Source organism: Gordionus sp. m RMFG-2023, chromosome 3 (assembly GCF_954871325.1).
Source record: "Gordionus sp. m RMFG-2023 chromosome 3, tfGorSpeb1-WG-v2, whole genome shotgun sequence".
Taxonomy (NCBI): Eukaryota; Metazoa; Nematomorpha; class Gordioida; order Chordodea; family Parachordodidae; genus Gordionus; species Gordionus sp. m RMFG-2023.
The window spans coordinates 33861188-33882227 of record NC_088777.1 but is presented as its reverse complement, the minus strand read 5'-3'; the positions used below and the strand labels follow the sequence as shown (position 1 = coordinate 33882227).

The 21040-nt window shown below is 29.3% G+C and overlaps 1 protein-coding gene across 2 annotated transcripts in view; it reads left to right on the top strand.

Annotated features, from left to right (window-relative positions):
• LOC135925833 (uncharacterized) overlaps window positions 1–21040 on the top strand; it is a 109223-nt gene that overhangs the window by 28367 nt on the left and 59816 nt on the right. For both annotated transcript variants that reach the window (XM_065461352.1, XM_065461353.1), the window contains one exon: window positions 8962–9058. In XM_065461352.1, coding sequence (XP_065317424.1) covers window positions 8962–9058 — 97 coding nt within the window. The remainder of the gene's footprint in view (window positions 1–8961; window positions 9059–21040) is intronic.

Sequence of the window (21040 nt, the reverse complement as noted above, 5' to 3'; positions counted from 1 at the left end):
CTAGTCCCTGTAGGGGTCAGGAACACACATACATTTTACAGAAATTACATTAGTATAAAAACATTAAGCATAAAAATTAATCATTAACTCATAATATTAGCGCTGCTACACACTTAATTTTTAAAACCTAAGAGTGTGTTCGACTCATTATGATACTTATTTCTGTTTAGCTTAGGCTTGACATAATTTGAACTAGGACACTCTATTTTGGTATGTTTTAAGTGTTTGTTAGCATTGTTATTTTTCATATTTTTATCTTGTGTTTTTCTGTTTTTCGATTTTCTTTCTATTTTTTATTTATATCTTACTTTTTAAGCTGTTAGACGAAACTATTATAACTATCTATAAAACCGGATGTTTACAATAAGTCGAACCAGGACACACTTTAGGTATTTATAAAGTTTCTCTTCCTTTTCAATTATATTATAACCGTTTGCGCAGAAAGTAAAATATTTTCCGAGATCCTCCGCAACCAGTTTTTACCCTTAAATTCCTAACCCGAACATAATTGACAAAATTCCAACTCAAATTAGAAATATAAAATAGATTTACCCTAAAATTTATTTATTTTTGAATATTATTTGAAAATGAAAAATTATTCTATAATAATCTTAAAAAAAAAGATTGTATAAAACAATATAAAATGAAAATTGTAAAATAATCTAACATTAAAATTATAAAATAATATACAATGAAACCATGATTTATTGATATTAGAGATCTGCCAATTTCTGGTCCGACCCCAGCTTTGCTTGAAGTTATTTTTACAAAATAAATAAAAAGATTATGATTTTAGAATTAATTATAAAATTATTTTAATAATTTTTGCTGGTAGCGCATTAAAGCCGATACTAAAAAAAATAGATATAGAATAACGCACTACATTAAGAACAGTGCATTTTATATATTTCTAGTTCAGGATTGCGAAAAAGATAAAATAAAATTGTTTTATCTTTATTCTCTTTTATTACTTAAAATTCTATCCAACCCGACATTATTTAATATTTTAAGGCCTGGCTACTAAAGTAAGACTAAATCTTTTTAATGAGGTTTCGATAGAAAATTTATAAATATCCTAAATCTTAATCAATACTAAAAGAGATTAGGTATAAACGCATAAAAGAATGATTTTAATCAAATTAACTTTATATTACGTAGACCAACCCCAACCATTAATACATTAAATTACGATCTATCTATAATTTTATACGAAAGTCAATTTTAATAATATGTTGAATATATTTATGGATAAATAACGGACTTCCTAAGTATTTGAAAACCATATTCAATTTATGCTATATAGATATTTTATACAAATTCTGACCAATTAAGTCTTAGACCCGACCATTTACTGCTATTTAATTTTATAGTCTTAAGAGATTTCAATTTTTATTTTTTAACCCCTCCCTACTCCGGATCTATTCCAACGCATTAGAAGACCAAGAGTGATTTTAGTAGAAAAATATTTTAATTATTTGATAGTCATATCATTATTTTGTGTTGATAAAAAATTTCCTCACCCCCCCCCCCCCCCAAGACCTAGAGCCCATTTAGAGTTTAATTAATATTACAACCAAAAGATATTTTAATTACCTTTTATATGATACCTATATCAAAAAAAAATATTATTTGCCCTCCCCCACTCCATCCACCCTCCAGACCAAGTCACCCATCAAGACTAAGAATGAATACTTTCAATCAAAAGATATTTAAATTAGCTTTTATTTGATACCCAATACCCATATCGATATTTTGTTTTGATAAAAATATTCCTGACCCCCTAAGACCTAACCCCGCCAGATTAAAGTTATTATTATTACAATCTAGATGATATTTAAATTACCTTTTTTTGATACCCATATCACCCCTCCCCCATCCACCCCTCAGACTAAGTCCTACCCATCAAGACCAAAAATGAATGCTTTCATTCAAAAGATATTTAAATAAGCTTTTATTTGATATCCATATAGATATTTTTTATTTTTAACCCCCTCTCCCTCACCCATTGTAGACCAAGAATGAATGCTTTCAGAAAAAATGTTTAAATAAGATTTTATTTGATACCCATATCGATATTTTATTTTGATAAAAATATTCCTGACCCCTCAGCCTAGACCCTATAATTTTTAGTGATAATATTATTACAATCAAAGGATATTTTAATTACTTTTTATTTGATACCCATATCAATATTTTTTACCCCCCTCCACCCACCCCTTCTCCCTCCTCACCCCTCCTAGACCAAGAATAAAAGCTTTCAGTTAAAAGATATTTAAATTAGCTTTTGTTTGATACCAATATCGATATTTTATGTTGATAAAAATATTCTTGACCCCTCCGGTCTAGACCCTCCCACTTTGAGTTATAATTATTATTAAAATCAAAAGATATTTGCATTACCTTTTATTTGATACCCACATCGATATTTTGTTTTGATAAAAATACTTCTGACTCCCCAAGACCTAGACCCGCCCACTTAAAGTTATTATTATAATTACAATAAAAAAATATTTTTATTAACTTTTATTCGATACCCATATTTTTAAAAAAAAATTTTTAACCCCGCCCCCCTTTCTCCTTCTACCTACCAGACCAAGTCATGCCCATCAAGACCAGGAATGAAGACTTTCAGTAAAATCAGTAAAAATATTAAAATTAGCTATTATTCGATGCCCATATCGATATTTTGTTTTGATAAAAATATTCCTGACCCCCCAGACCTAGACTCGCCCATTAAGAAGGAGAGATTGACCTCCAGTTGAATAGATCTTTTGATATCGATACTCTATATTAGACATATTTATTTCATAAGGTCAAAAAAACACCATTGAAAATTAATAAATTAAGAAAAAATTAAAAAGAAATAAAACCAAACGCGCGTAAAACGCTTTTTAAAATAAGATTCCTCTTTATCACGATTAAAACGTGATAATACCGTATTATCATTCCTTAACTTAAAACCTTAATTTAGTTATCCCTTTAAAACCCATGATAATCTCATATAACATTATAATAACCTTCCTTAATTTTTTTAGGGATTATTAATAATTAAAGTTTCCTCCATTTTTTCAAAAATTTCACTTAATAACATTTTTTTAAATTAAAATTGATTTTGATATTATGTTTTTCATGTTCATCTTAAAAAAATATCAAGTTATGTGTTGTTTATGGTGAAAGTCAAAAGACTTATTTATGTTGAAATTTTTTTTAAAAATTATTGTGTATAACATCAAAAAAAATATAAAAAGATAATTTGATATTTTTCTTATTTAATTAATTTACAAAATTTGATATCGTAAGTTGTGGCCAGCAAAGTTAATACCATTATTATTATATATTATTTTTGTCAAGGTGGTCAGTTTATAAGGTTACTTGATAGCCAGCATAAAAAAGTATTTATTTTATTATATTTTATTTTAAAAATAGATTGAAAAGATATAATAATCGATATCTTCTAAAATTCAATAATAATATAGCAATAGAATAGGTAATATACACAATAAAAAGTTCAACTAAAAAGATTTGTTATCATAAAAAATTTACTAAATTATTTTAAATTTTTTTTAGTTTACGCAATACTTGGCTAGCTAAATTGGAAATGAGTCGTTAAGTATTTTTAAAAATATTTTGAGTCGTTAAGTATTTTTAAAAATATTTTAAACAATATATTCCAAATTTCAATTAGAACAAAAAATAAATTCATATTAAAAATATATTTTGTAAATTTTATATTTCCACTTTTTTTAAAATATAGTAACCCCATGCCTACTTTAGATATAGCTAAAATCAAGCTAATAATTAGTCCTCCACAAAATTTTAAGTTTTGGTACATATAATATATTTTTTACATTTATATTAAACCAACTCTATGTCTACCGTAAATTGGATATGAATTTAATTTTACCTATGGGGAACTTCACCTAAAGTTCTGCAAGTCGGCCCGTTTTTCTAATCAGGTCTTGACCGATTCAGACTTAAAAAATAAACAATTTCTAAAAAAATAATATGTCCTTTATTAAAATAAAGCAATATAGACAATGTCTGGACCTATTAAGGAATAAACATTGAGTTTTATTTTAATCTTATTAAAAATGCGTTTAATTTATATTTTTTTAATTAAAATTTTAAGATCGGGCTTGTGCCTAAAAATAAAATTTATGAGAGCTAGGGCTAAAAAAAATATATTGAATTTGCACTCTGACCATCTAATATCGAATTTCTTTGACCAAAAATTGACTTCTAATATTTTCTTAATATTAAATTATATAATTTTTTTTTTTTTTTTGAAAGATATCAAATGTTTATTATATAGTTTATTATCAATATAAGGTATAATAATTTAAATTTTCATTATAATAAATTTTAATATATTTAAAAATGTTTGAAAAATATATAATAATACTATTAAAAAAAAGAACGGAGATGGTGTGACGCAGGGAAACAAAAATGAAAAAGGGACATAAGCGTTGTCTATGATAGCTCTTTGGCTAGAAGGCTACCATTGAAACTGATATAATTAGCTTTGTGAATCGCTATGGATAATCGTTGACGAAGAAAAAAACCCTCTCGTGGTTCTTCTGAGAGTTTGCTGATTTGTGATCCTAAGTTTTTGAAAAATGCTAAGGCGAGTTTGCCGAAGGTGCCAAGAGTGGTTGATATGATTGGGATGAAGCAATGATCGTTTATTATTTCTGTGTATTTAGAAATTTTAAGTTGTTCCTTCTGGTCAAGGATGTTGATGGCATGGTTGGATGGGGCCAAGGGGTCAATACAGGAATAGTCCCATACCAAAAGTTGGCCTCTCCTCCATGGGATTTGAGAGATCCCATCAGGACGTTTACCGTCAGATCTAAAAAGACCCTGTGGTTCTAACGTGGAAGGAATTTGGGCAGATTTCAGAGCATGTTGGATGATTGTATTACATTGCTTGTGTCTGATGAATCGTCCATTGCAGGAGCGACAATGTAAACTATGTCTACCCTTCGAGTCAACTGGCGAGTTGCACCCTGAGCAGATGTGGGGGTGAGTGATGGAACAATTTAGACGAATGCCGATGGCATGGGTAAATTCATTGTTGGATAGTTGAAGCTGAAGATTGGTAGATGGGATGGCCTCAAGAAACTCATGTCCCGTACCATTGAGCAAGGAAGAGAATAGGGTGCGGTCGGTAGATTGCATGCTAGATAAGAGGAATATTTTTTTGCTTTTATTTAGAGATAAGAGATATTTCATGGTGGCGAATAATTAAAGCTATCAATATTTTTGCTAAATGGTTTATTTTGATCAATATATTAATAAAATATTGGCGTAAGGTAGTGTTGCAAACAAACGCGTTCCTTTTATTTTTGACAACCTTGAACGTGAACGCGTTCCTTTTTTAATTTTTATTTATTTGAAAAATTTAATATTTCCGAATTTTTTTAAAAATGTATTATTTATATTTTTTTAATCGGCTGCGTATTTCCTTACATTTCAATTTTTTTAACACATAGTTTATTAATTTGAATATTATGGTTTATATTTTAATTTAATAGATTAGCATAAGCATGGATTTTATTATTTAATCCTCATCATCTGATTCTGAAAATCCAAAATCAGATGAATTATCATTAGCATGGCCAAATATGATAAATGTTTTACATTAACATCCTATATTGAAGGAACTAATTCAATGCTTACCAAGTGTAAAATGTGCCCAAAAAGTATTATATTGTCAAAATCTTCATGTTCCAATTTAAAGCGACATTTTATTGTAATATTAATTATTTTATCTTATATAATATAATATAATATAACTAAGTAAAATCATTAAATTTGAAGAAAAAATGCATTTAGGATATTTGACCCCAACAATAACGATAGTTATTTTAAAATAAAAAAAAATAGTGGCCTCAAATATGGTCAACCATTGATAGACGCCGTATTAAATGGTATTAATAAAAGGTATTAAACCTATCACTCTCAATTAATTACATATATTTTATTTTATTTTAAAGATTTGAAGATATATATGAAGATCAAAATGTTCTTTCTGCAATTATACATCCAGTATTTAAGCTTCAATGGCCATGGATAAAACTTCCACAAAACGAACCTATTAAAAATAAACTTATAGCGTTATTGAAAAGATTTTTTTAAAACCCTGGAAATGATAATGCAAGAACTGTTAATTCCGAGATATCCTTTTTTTTTGTCGAGGAAGTAGAGAATGGATTGGTGAAGGATAACTTATCTCAATTCTTTGAAGCAAATAACAAAAAAATAAATGTTTTTAATAAATTCCCCAAGTTAAAAGAGTTATTTATTAAGTATAATACCGCAATCACATCTCATCTACCCTTGAGCGTGTTTTTAGTATAGCTAATGCCGTATTAACTGCCAAGCGTTCTTGTCTATCAGATGAAAATAAAAATATGTTATTAAAAATTAATAAGAAATTTTTTTTATAAATAAAAATATCTTTTTATTTGATATAATATTATTTTGAATCTATAATTATATTATCAAAATAAAACTATATTATTTTTTAACATGGCTAATGTGTTAATAAATATAAGACATTTATTTATATTAGAAAAATTTTAAAAAAATTTATCATAATTTTGAACGGTTCATGAACGTGAACGCGTTCCTTTTTTTTTGAAAGTGAACTTGAAAGTGAACGCGTTCGATTTTTTTAGAAATGTATACAGCACTAGCGTAAGGTAATAGAAATTTACAAAGTTTCTTAAATATCATTTTATGCAAATCCTTATCCAAAATTCATAAATTAAATGAAATAATATTATAATAAATATATGTTAATAGCCTTTAAACTAATTATACCATATTTTAAACTTTTAAGAATTACTCATTTTAAACTAACTTAAAAGATGAGTGTAATATATATATCAAAGTTCTCTTAATTAACCTCCCTTTACGCTAGAGGCCCTGAAGAATATATTACAATTTGTTCAGCCCAACCCTTTAAATGATTTTGTACTTATCCGACTTGAAATTATTATGGAACAACGACATAAATTTGCATAGTTATGAGCTTTAAAAAAATTAACTCCTGCCAGGCTCGTAAAAATATTTAGGTACAATTTGTCCGACCCCAGCTAAAAATATTGTCCAGGCCTGACCACGCGGACCTCTAATTTATACTACTTAATATTTTCATATTTAAAAAAACTTTAAAGAATTTCAAATAAGGTTTTACAATTGCATTATGATACTAAATCTTGATACAATATTCGATTTCAAAAAAAGTGGCATATATATAAACGGGGATGGGGATACCAGGATTGATACAAACCTGTGGTTATTAAATATGGTCGTTGATTTTTTTGACTAATATATTATTATAATCATCTATAAATGCGGTATTGTCTATTCCTAAATTATTAGTATATATTCGAAATTAATGAATTTGATTCTAAAATATCTAATACAAACGATTTTATTGATAAAATCATCATTCGTAAATAATCTAATTGTTTAAAAATACAATCGTAGGATTATATTTTATCTGTAGTGATACTTGGCTCATTTTAAATTTATAACTTGCCTATTAGAGGAGGAGCTATTCGAAAATATTATATAGGCCTAAATAAAACATGGCATTTTTCTAATAAATAAAAATTAAATAAGTTATAATTTATTATAAAAGACTGGGTTTACGTGACCACTATTTTATATGTTTGCAATAATTTGTTACCCAAAATTAATAATATACTATATGGTAAATAAAAAACTAAGAGAATTTGATCTCTTATTAAATAAAAAACTAAGAGAATTTGATCTCTTATATTTAAGGACCTAGTCCTAAATATATCTAAAACGAATTAGTCAATATTCGATTTATAATACGAATAACAAAATTATTCGATTCTAAAATTCGAATAATTTTTTCTCAATTATTCAATCGAATTATTCGTATAATTTCAAATAATTATAAATAATTTCTATATTCAAAATTATTCATAAATATTCAAAATTATTCTCACATATTTAACAATTTCCTTGCTGATTTTATTTTTTTATTTTGTTTAATTTTTGAATTGAATAATGTTTTTATTAATCGTAAACCAAGTAAGAATCAGGAATTATTCGTTTCGTATGAATACCAATAATAATTGATATCAATTAGTATGAATACCAATAATATAATTATTCGATTCGTAAGAATACTAATAATATAATTATTCGATTTGAAGATATAAATCGAATACGAATAATACAAATATTCAATTCGTATTTTTTGTTAGTATTATCTAAATACGTGGAATGAAAAATTTATAATTCACCCTATACCCGTGGTAAAGTAGTAATACACTCGGGATGCTACTAAATGAACTAGAAACTGGACAACTTTTAATAAGAGTTTAGTCAATAAAGATTATTTCATAATTTTGAAAATTTTTATTATTATATTATTTTATTTATAAAAGAAACACACAAAAAATTCAACAAGCCCGGGTAGGCGGGCCTGGCAAGGCCGTATTTTAATTTTCCATAAAATACTCGGGGCTGGCCGCATATTTTAAAACCAAATATTTTAAATCGCTATTATTAGCTATAAAAATTAAAAATAAATATAATATATTTTAAAAAAATCTGGGCCAGGCCTGACAATTTTATTTTAAAAAAATCCAGACCGGGCGAGAAAATGTAAAATCCCCAGGCCAAAAAAAATTTTGAAAAAAAATCCGAACTCTGTAGGTCTCTGATATTTATATACATAGTTTTCTGACATATGAAAGTTATCCATCTTGTTGAATTAGATTTAACTGAAGAAGAAATATTTAATTATACCTCAAAATTGAGTAGTTAGTAGACCTACAAAATAGGGTGTAAAAGAATTTTATTATGTAATTTTTCTAAATCATGACAAGAAAATATATTTCTAAACAATTTAATTTCACCTTGGCTAATAAATTAATTTCTATCTTATCCTAAAAAAATTCAAAAAACTTATAGATAGAAAAACTTATCTCCGAAATGCTAAATCCTAGATCGGGCGTTCCAATCGGAACTCATAAAGCTTTCCTAAAAGACATTCCTTACGCTTTTACAGGTATATTTTAAAAAAAACATAATATATACATTTTTTTTCTTATTTATTGTCATTATAATCAAAAAGTTTTTTTCTTATGCTTCACTTTCTATAAAGAATATTGTGTCCTCCTTAGCAACACTAATCAATCTTGTAGAGTTTGACAAAATCAAATGTAATAACACTTATTACGGTAAACTATGGGGATATAAAACTTATTATCTATAATTTAAAATTAAATTAACAGGAATGTTTAAATTTGCATTAGAAATTTTTTTTAAAATAATTATTTGTAAAACTTTTATATAATTTAGTGTCAAATTCAAAAGAATTTAACACAACTAGCTTTTAATTATATTGAATTATTAAATATATATATATGCTAATTATAGCAAATTTAAACCCTTTGTTATAATTAGAGAAACTTTACAAATATTTTTGATGTCCAAATATTATTTTAAACATAACATAATTAGGAAAGTTGACACTGGTTGGGCTTTTATTAAAATGGTATTTTTAAATTGATATTCTCTGAGTATTACAGGAATTATACTTTATATCAAATTTCATGATATTATCAAAGGCACAGACTTTAATGTCCAAAATCTTTTTTAAAGTCAAATTATATTTATTCTTTATATACTAGGCTCAATTTTTAAAAGTAAGGATTTTACAAAGGGAAGTGGCAAGCCTCGTAGAGATATTCATGGGCCCTTAGGCTATTATTATATTCTAGGGGACTGGATTTTTTATTTATTTTAATGGGCTTAGGCCTGGTCTTTTTGCTATGTTGCATCTTTATAAAAATAATTTAAAATAATTTTTTTCGAAAATAATTAGATATTTTATACATTTTTTTTATAGAGAGGGTTTTGGAGGTGTGTATGTAATAAAATATTCCTGAAATATATAGTGTTAAAGTGGCTGAGATAAAAAGATTATTATTTCCATGAAGCTCATGACAGCTTTATGAGATATCATCAAAAAAACTTTAATAAGCTTATTATTAAAGGAAAAACCTATCTTAAGATTTGATAAAATATCAGATGGTGCTGAGAGGTGAAGGCCCTTCTCAAGTTTGCCCAATATATCAAAACTTTGTCTAGGTATTTAAACTCTGAGGATGCTACATGAGTTTTATGGGATATCATCAAAGAAACTCTAATAAACCTATTTTAAAAGGAAAACCTATTTTTTTAGGATCAGATGCCGCTGAGAGATGGAGTTCATTCTCAATTTTGGTCAATGTATCACAGCTTTGGCTAGTATTTAAACTTTGAGGAAGCTGTCATAGACATGAAACTTAGAAGTCGATCTTTAACTGGTTTAATTTGTTTGCTTTAGATAATAAGCTATAAACTCATTACACTGATGTAAATTATGCTTAATAAAATTATTAGCATTCTCTGGCCCTGAAATGAGTCTAGATGAAAACAAGTAGCCTTGAGAAATCAAATAGGAATTAACAAAATTGAGCAATTTAGTAAAAAATAGTTTAAAATGATAATTAATGCAACAATCAAGGCCATAATCGAAACATCTGCTAGAAACCGAGCATCAACCTCAGACAATAACCGAAATTAAAAGATTTCATAAAAAATAGAGGTTTAAATGACCGTCATTATAAATGTCTCGCCCTCAAAATAGCTTATAAAATATACTCTCATATTATCTCAAACATTTTTTCTGATGATTTATTTGCTCTTGCCGATTGTTTTCCTTCCTTATTTTACTTCAGTTCCTGTAAAATCTTTTGATTAAGCTATTGATCCGTGCACTTTTTTTATCGTCCTTTCCTCTGACTTGACTATGTATAATGTTTGCACTAAGATCAAATACTACCTCTTTTTTCCATTCTTTATTGATTTCGTTCTTAGCCTAAACTTTTAATAATCGTCCTAAGAAAAACTGCTGGTGAACGTCCTGTGTAACTGTATTTTTAATTCATATTATAACATCACAGAAAGTCTACTGCATTATCCGAATTCTCTCTACATATTCGATCTTTAATAATCAGCCCGCCATTTTTAGTATAATATGATAAGAAGTGAAATAAATATGTTAAATATTCTGTCTTTTATGAAGGTATCGCAATTATAATTATCATTTACCATTTGTCATGAAACTTGTGCGTGTTGTCGACATACTTTTTAAAACTCCTCCTCCAACTGCATTGAGTAATATCCACTTTAACTAACCAGTAAGCTGAGTCAATAGAGCCAACGAAGCCAATATATTAGCTCTCAGGTGGTTTTTGATGGGTCACAGGAATATGGCAGTGCTTTAGAAATGTCCTCTCGATGTTTTTCGCTGCCTGCACACTTCTTTACATACCTTTCAATTTCCTCATTAAACCTGGGTCACCAAACGTAAATACATTTTGATTCCATGAATGATATGCATGGATACCCCAAATGCATGGTTCTCAAAACTTTTAAATTTAATAAGCATGTAGCCTTTTTATTCTGGTATTCTAACTAGATTCTACATTGGGCGGGGTTTCGGTCCGCCCGCCTACACCCGCCCATCTAAGTGGACGGGCGTATGGGCGGGTAAAAAATTTTGAGAATAGGCAAGCGGGCGGGTGGGTTAAAAAAATTTGAAACTATGGGCGGGCGGTTGGGTGGGCGGGTTAAGAAATTTAAACAATAGGCGGGCGGGTTAAGGAAATTTAAAATTTTTGTTCAAAAACAAATTAAAGAAAAATCATAATTAATTAAATGATCAATAACATTAATTCTTTTTTTATTGTACCAATCGTTTTTTAAGTGAAGAACACTTTACTAGTTTTTCGACATCTTTATCTAATTTTTCCTACCATATGAATGTCTCGTAATGGATTTCATGGTTGTAATACCCGGATGTCCCGTATGCAATATATGCAAAACTTTTTTTTGAAGTGAGTACGGAATGATTAATCTGCCATTCCAAAATAAAATACCGTCATCATTTTCTATTTCATCTATTCTTGTTCTAAAAGCTTGTAATTCTGGTGCTTAATTTGTATATTTGCACAATTTCTTTTCTTGATAAAGTTAATGTGTCATAAGTAAGATTTCTTATATATTTCACTGTTTTATTTTCACTTGCTATTCTATCATCATTTTTCTCTATTGGGTTTCGCGATAAAGCATCTGCAATTATATTATTAGCGCCTTCTTGTACATTATTAATCATACCCAATGTAATAATCTTTAGTTCGTTAATGAGCTTAAATCTCTGTTATTACCATATATCTTTATAAAAGGTTCGTGGTCTGTTCAAATTTTAAATTTTCGTCCATACAAATATTTATGAGATAATTCTACGCCGTTTATTATTGCTTTTGCTTCTTTGTCTATTGTAGAATAATTCTTTTTAGCGTCTTGTAAAGTTCTTGAGGTGTAAGCTATTAGAAATTTGTTACCATTATCACATTTTTGCATGAATACAGCTCCAAATCCTTGGTTAGATGCATCTGTTTCTAATATTAACTTGACGTCTGGTTTATAAAACTGCATAGTATTTTGTTCTGTTACTATTCCGAATAGCATGAAACGATTTCGAAAATAGCGCGGTATTTTATTTTGGAATGGTAGATTAATCTTCGTATTCACTTCAAAAAAGAGTTTTACATATATGGCATACGAAATATCCGGATCTCACTGAGGAAGAGGATATACTTCAGACGGATATCCTACTTTGGTGGAGATTTGCCAATGCTATCAAGATTAGCAAGAAAATATTGGAAATTCCTGCAACTAGTGCTTCTTCTGAACAAAGATTTAGCATTGTTGGAAGGTTTTTAGAACAAAGAAGAACGTGTTTGAATCCAGAAAATGTCGATTCATTATTATTTTTGCATTATAATTACATATAATATCAATTTTATATTTATTTCATAAATATTCTATTTGATCAAATAAATTGTTCATAATTTAAATTGAAAATTTTTTTATGATTAAATTAATTTCCTAAATTATAAACTTTTTGTGGAGGTATAATGCTCAAATATTTTTATTAGATGCTTAAAAAATTGAAAGAATGGCCATTATTAAATTTTATAAGTGGACTTGTGTTAAAATTTTATATAAATAATTGGCGGGCGGGTAAAAAATTTTAGACTAATGAGCGGGCAGGTAAGGAATTTTAGACAAATAGGCCGGCCGGGCGGGTATATATTTTTTTGAAAACTTTGGATGGGTTGGGCGGGCTGGTTAATAAAACATTGGGTGGGTGCAGACCTCTAATTCCAATATACCCCTCCCATCATCGATCGTTTCCTAGTTCATTTTTCCTATATAATAAAAAGGCTTGATTTACTCATTCCTTGCTTAACTAACCATATCGGTTTCACAATTTGTTTCAATGTTAAACCTTTGTGATTCCGGATTGAGAACTGTGGCCTCTTTAGTATCATTTTATAAAATGTCATTAATCCAATGTGATAATATTTTGTTCTCGTTACTTATTACATTTTGTCTCGTATCGCTAATTGGCAGAGGGGTATATAAAAGGGTTTCCCATTCAAAAAAGAAAAAGTTCCAATCAAAAAAGGAAAAGTTTAAATCATAAAAGTAAAAGGTCCAAACAAAAAAGGAAAAGTGTTAATCAAAAAAGGAAAATTCCCCCAAAAAAAGGAAAAAGTCCGATCAAAAAAGTGAAAAATGTCAAACAAAAAAGGAAAAGGTCCAATCAAAAAAGGAAAAATGTCAATCGAAAATAGAAAATTCCCAAAAGGAAAGGAAAAGTGTCAATCAAAAAAGGAAAATTCCCATTCAAAAAAGGAAAATCGTAATTTTTTTAAAATTATAAATTTTTAATTTTTCTTAAATTTTTATTTATTTTTGTCATTCCTTCTTATTTTATTTCTAACTTTGTGCGATTTCTTTACTTTATTTGTATCTTTTCTCAATTTATTTTTCTTACTATATCTTTTCTCAATTTTTTTTTCTCATTTTTGATAATTCTTTTGTATTTTTAAAAATAATTTATAAATTTAGGTCCATTTTTTTAACAATTCTTTACGTTTTTTTTTATCATACATATGTCGTAATTTTTAAAGGGATCATAACTATCCGGGATCTTCATGGGATGGATCACTTAAAAATTTCAATTTTTTAAAGGATAAAGAACTATACGGCATTATCCGTTTGAACCATGATATAGAAGAATCTTATTTTAAAAAGCGTTTTCCACGCGTTTTGATTCGTTTTTTAATTTTATTTTTATTCATTAATTTTTAATGTGTTTTTTTGACCATTTGAAATAAGATATGTCTAATAGAGGGTATCAATAGATAGCTAATCAAAAGATCTATTCAAATGGGCGGGTCTAGGTCTAGAGTGGTGAGAAATATTTTATCAATACATAATATCGATACGGGTATCAAATAAAAGCTAATTTTAATATGGTTTGACTGAAAGTCTTCATTCTTAGTCTGGATGGGTATGTCTTAGTCTGGGGGTAGGGGGAGGATTAATGAAGGGGGGTAGTAAAAATATTTTTACACCCCCACCCACCCCCACTCCCCAGACTAAGTCATACCCATCCAGACCAAGAATGAAGACTTTCAGTCAAACGATATTAAAATTAGCTTTTATTTGATATCCATATAGATATTTTGTGTTGATAAAAATATTTCTGACCTCCCAAGACCTAGACCCGCCCATTATGGGGGTGAGATTGACCTCCAGTTGAATAGATCTTTTGATTAGCTATCGATTGATACCTATATTAGATATATCTTATTTCAAATGGTTAAAAAAAACACAAAAATTAATGAATAACAATAAAATTAAAAAACGAAACGCGCGGAAAACGCTTTATAAAATAAAATTCTTCTATATCATGGTTCAAACGTGATAATGCCGTATAGTTCTTTATCCTTTAAAAAAATGAAATTTGTGAATATCCCGGATAGTTATGACCCTTTAAAAATTACAACATATGTATGATGAAAAAAACGTAAAGAATTGTTTAAAAAATGGACCTAAATTTATAAATTATTTTTAAAATTGCAAAAGAATTATCAAAAATGAGAAGAAAAAAATTGAGAAAAGATATAGTAAGAAAAATAAATTGAGAAAAGATACAAATAAAGTAAAGAAATCGCAAAAAGTTAGAAATAAAATAAGAAGAATGACAAAAATAAATTAAAATTTAAGAAAAATTGAAAAATTTATAATTTTTTTAAAAAAAATTACGCTTTTCCTTTTTTGAGTGGGAATTTTCCTTTTTTGATTAACACCTTTCCTTTTTTGTTTGGACATTTTCCTTTTATGATTGAAACTTTTCCTTTTTTGATTGGGACTTTTCCTTTACAATTCTGATTACCTGGTTTATGTTTCCCAGTTTTTATTTTAGTAAAAACAAAGACTAGGGTGGTTTTGTTATAAGAATCTCATTTGGTTTTTGGCTATGGTTTGCAGGAGTACAGGGAGGAGAGACGAGAAAATTAGGTATGAGAGTAGGTTTATACCACTGAGTTTAGAAGGGAGTGATACTTATATTACAATCAATATATTTAGTAAAATATGAGATTAAGAATCACTTCAGCAAGCAAATTAACACCGCACGATTTTTTAATACATGGAATTGAAATATAGAAGTAATATAAGTTTAAAGATGTTATTAAGCGTAGGTACAAACTGTATATATACATATAATATATTAATAAGATTACTGAGAGTTAAAAGGAGAAAATTTGAAATAGAGATAGAAAAATAAAAATTATATTGTTATTAAAAAAAATTAAAGTACTAAGTCTGGATAAAATATTTTACAAACCCAATGTTATCGCTAATTATTTACAAGTATAAGTGTATAACACATTCTATAATATCTAAGAGCCTTGGATGGTATGGGATTTTTTTATCATAAAATCTTTATAACAACTCCTTTTTATTTGTGAAATCCTACACCACTTTCTATATGCAAAGCATAATGTAACGAAACTTATTCGGGCGCGTAGCGCCCTCCCCCTTTCCTTTCCCATGACAAGAAATTCAGACGGTTAAACAATTTTCAAAAATATTACTTTATTATTATTAGTTTATATTTAATAATAATCATTTCTACCTCTTATCGCATACATATTCCAATTTACATTTATTTAATAATAATCATTTCTACCTCTTATCGCATACATATTCCAATTTACATTTATTTATCACATCCTCAGCAGATATTAATTCGCTACTGATCTAAACTATGAATTAATAACGATTAAAATTTTCCTTTTATATTTATCTACCATTTCAAAATTTCGCAGTTGAAACTTTTTAATTGCAAAACTAAAGTAAATACTTCAAAAAAATGACACTAGTGATTCTGAAACTTAAAATATTTTTATGTCCATTTTAAACAATACAAAAATAAATTATTTTTGAAATTCAAATTATTTTTCTATTTCTTATCACCAAAATTTATTTGAAAAATTAATTATTTTATAAGAATCTTATAATATCTATTATCCTCATATTAACTCATTTTTTTTATCTTTTAAAAAAATTCGAAAATAATAAAAAAATTTTAATAGTAATATAAATCTCACTCTTAGAAGCTCTTTTAGAAAAAAATTTTTTTTTTTTAATTCTCGTATAATAGTAAAAACCTGGTATGTGTGGACTTAACATAATTTTATCTTATTTCACTACAAGTTTAAAATCTAAAAAAGTTTATGCATAATTTTTCAAGATAATAATATTAAAAATTAATTATTAATAAATAAGCACTAAAAAAGTTACATTTTTATAAATATAATAAAAAGTAAAATCTATAAAAGAAAATGTAATCAGTTTTGAAGAGCTTGGAGATGAGTAAAAATACAATAAGCAAAACTAAGAATAAAAATTTAATTAATATTTTGGAATCTAATTTTAAAAATATATTATAACTATTATACATTGGCGTACGCAGCGGGGGGGGGAGGGGACCCCCCTCCCCCCAAGTCAAAAAATGCAGATGCCGGATATATTTTTCAAAAATATTTTTGTTTAGAGTGTTGTGCAGATTTAATTTAAAACATTTCAATATTTTTTAATTCGTATGTAAATAAAAATTTTATGTAAAAAATTGATAAGAATATAAAATATGTTATTTCAACAACATTTTACAAGTCAAATAATTTTATTTTCAAATAAAAACAGTATTTATTTATTTTTGAGCATATCTCCTCTTCCGGTTTTTATATTTTCTTGATTTTCTTATTCCCTGAGCCTCTACTAATGCCCGATCATAGTTATCGAAATTGACTATTCCTTCCTACGATGATTTTCTCCAACAATTTCTTATATAAGGTCGTAGAAAATGTTCTCTCCATTCACGGAAAATATCGTCTCTTTTCAATTCTCTCAAAAAAAAGATATCTTGTCCAATTAAAATGTCGATTTCTAAAATATAATAATCTACACTCTTCAAAGATGATATAATATTATACCAACATATTCGAAATAATCAATTATCGCTCTTCCAACTACATATCAACATTCGCGGAAAGCACCATCGAGGGAGGCTTGTCCTATCAAAACTTTCTTTTTCAAATAGTAGAAGCGCTTAACTTCTTTTGTGTAACGAATAGTGCTAAGACAACCTTAAGATTTCCCTATTTTGCGGCCGTAGAAAAATTTCCTTAAGTTTGAATTCTTTTTACATCACCACACCCTAAAGATTTCCCCGACAAAGTTTAATTTTTTTTTTTGCATTTCTTGGTTTACCAGTTTTTTCGATTATTTTTTTATTTGCCAAACCTTCCCACGTCTCCACATCCCAATAATTTTCCCGACAAAGTTCGATCCGATTTTTACTTAAATCTCCATTTTATTTGCCAAACCTCTTCTTATCCCCACACCCTGAAAACCCCGTCGAAGTTAAATCCTGATGATATGATCCATTTTATTAACCAAACCTTCTCACTCCACACTAAAAATTCTCCCTGCGAAGTTCCTTTTATTCCTAACTTCCCCTCCCCCCTATAACATCACACCCCGAAAAATTCCCCTAATAAGTTAAACATTAATACCCCTTATACTTTATGCATCTAATTTTTTATTATTTTAAATTTACCAACCCTCCTAATTTCGATTGTTCATAATCTTTCTTTTTTCTTTCAATTTTTGATTTTTTCTTTCCCCCTTTTTTCTTGTTTATACCCCCCCCCCCTTTTTTTTTGTTCTTAACAATACTTTTTATACTTTATGTACCTAGTCTTATTTTATAAATATTATTGTTTATTTATTTATTTTTTTTTAAACTTACCAACCCCTCTAATCTCGATAATACTTCTGAAAGGATAGCTCAGGTATCTTCCTCTTTTTCCAATTTTGATTTTTTTTCCCCCATTTCCCTAGTTAATATCTTCTTCTACTTTTTTTCTTCCATTCAAAATTATATCCGTTAATATATTTTTTCTTTTTTTTTGTGTTTTCTCCCTTTCAAAGCCATCCCATGGTTAACTCTTGTGTCAAGTATGCTTAAAAATAATTTCGCTTAATTTAAATGGCGTGTTTAGGAAACATAGTTCACCCGCTTGCCACAATTCTGGAAAATTTCCCCTCTCTTACGGCCCAGATCCTTTAATTAACGATCCTCACTCGTATGACCCCAGTCCACCTTGTTCCTCAAGCTCTGTTGATTTATTCCTTAATTCGCATAAGCCCCCAGTTCTTTCAAGGATCCCTATAGCCGCCCGAGAGTCAATCTCAAGGTTCCTCACGTCACTTATAAATAATTTGAATTCGGATTTCTCCTCACTACCCTTATGGTTAGACCTGGTTAGTTTTTGTTTTCGAGTCCTAGTTAAACCCAAAAATAAAATAAATAACTTATCTGCCTTAATTAAGGAAAAAGTGTCCAATTTTGGAAATTCGATTATCGATAAATTTTCTCCTTCTTACGCTTTAAACCCCAACTCCTTCCGTCACAAATTGATCTCCGAAAAATTAGATCTTGGAGATAATAGCGGTGCTCCCCGAATATTGTCTTCCGATGATTCTATTTCACCTATCAACGTTACTATATTTAAACAACTTCTTGAAAAACATCCACTAGCGTCCCCTTTTAACATCCACCCGCATGCCTCTTTCCCTATTCCCTTTACCTGTGACGAAGTAGTTAAATGCTTAAAGTCCTTTAAAAAAGGGACAACAGGTGGGTTGGACGGCTCCAGACCTGATTTTTTTGTGGATTTAATTCAATGATCTGATAGTGGCTTCATTGACCCTTTGTTGAAAGCATTAACCGAACTTTGCAATAATATCCTCGTACGCGAAGTTCCCCTTTGCATTCGTCCTATTATTTTTGGCGCACGTCTTGTTTCCTTGACCAAACCGGATGGCGGCGTTAGACCCATAGCCATAGGGTCATTCTTTCGTCGTTTAGTCGCCAAGGCTATTGTAAATAGGATTCGGCCTAAGGCTAGTTCCTTCTTATTTCCTTCACAGTTAGGATTTGGAGTGAGAGGTGGGTGTGAAGTGGCCTCTCATGTTGCGCGTATTTTTATAAATACTGAGGCCGATAAGGTTTTCTGCAAGTTAGACTTCAGAAATGCCTTCAACACCATCCATAGGAGGGCATTCTTACCATCTTTTTTACACCATTTCCCAAAATATGGGAATTTCCTTAATTCCTGTTATGCATTCCCTTCGTTACTCAAATTCGGGGAATTTTCCATATCCTCCGAAGAGGGGATACAGCAAGGTGATCCACTAGGCCCCCTGCTCTTTACTATAGGGATTCATGATTTGATCAAAAATTTAAAATCTAATTTCAAATTAGACCTTAATTTATGGTATCTCGAGGATGGCTCTTTTGGCGGTTCTTTATCCAATGTTATGTCGGCCATAGAGTACGTTAAAATGGAAGCTTCGAAAATTGGTCTTTCCCTAAATAGGAAAAAGTGTGAAATTTCCTCCCTCAACAATAAGGATTTTATTCCTCCCTTAGATTTTACAATCATTCCGCACGAGGAACTCTGTCTTTTAGGTTCCCCTATCGGTTTTTCAACCTCCTTTTGTCAAAAAACTTTTGACGATTTGATCCAGTCCCTTTCCAATTCACTCAAGAATCTTCCTCATCTCCCCAAGCATCAGTTCTTCTTTCTCACCAAAAAATGTCTTTTTCTACCGAAATTCTTGCATTTATTTAAATCTTCCCCCGTTTTCCAGTTCAATACTCTCCTTAAGGTCTTCGAATTAAAATTTAAACATTTTATCGAATCCCTTTTAGGCTTAAATTTTTCCGATTTCAATTGGTCCCTCGCCTCTATGACCGCTTACCGGGGTGGACTGGGATTTTCACCCCCCCCCCCTTCCTTATGGCAATTGCGTGTTTTCATTCATCTCGAATATCCTTCGCCGATTCTATTTCCTCGCTTATCGAGTTGGACGATCCCCTTCTATCTTCAGCTAAACAAGGGCTTACTCTAATCACCCAAGGCTCCGAGCAGCCAATTTCCTGTCATCTAAAGAGCTTCCTGGTCCCTATGCTTCAATGCTCGTTTGAAAAACTTTGTATGTATCCCGATCTAACTAACCTTCAACTGCTCAGAAACGCAAAAAAAACTAACGGCCATGAATGGCTAGACGCGATTCCGAGTGGTAAAAAGGAAACGTTACTCACAGACGATGAGTTTCAAACTGCCATTGGCCATAGGCTTGGTTGCCTTATCCCTTCTGTGGACACCTGTGCTGCCTGTCACAAACAGGTTGATCCTTTCTCTAGACATTGTTTCTCGTGCCTCAAAGTCAGTGGCCGTTTCCTGAGGCACGACAACCTTAATAGGTTAATCGGCAAAGCCTTGATTTCGGCCGGTTTCCCCAATAGTTTGGAGCCATTAAATCTCCTAAATGCTGACGGTAAGCGCCCTGACGGCATGTCTTTAACGTCTTAGAACGGCGGCAAAAGACTTGTCTGGAACGTCTCTTGTGTTACCTCCTTTCCGGCTAACGGAAATACCGACCCCTTGGAACTACAAGAAACCAATATAAATTCCTCCCTAACTCTTTTATATTTATTCCCCTAATT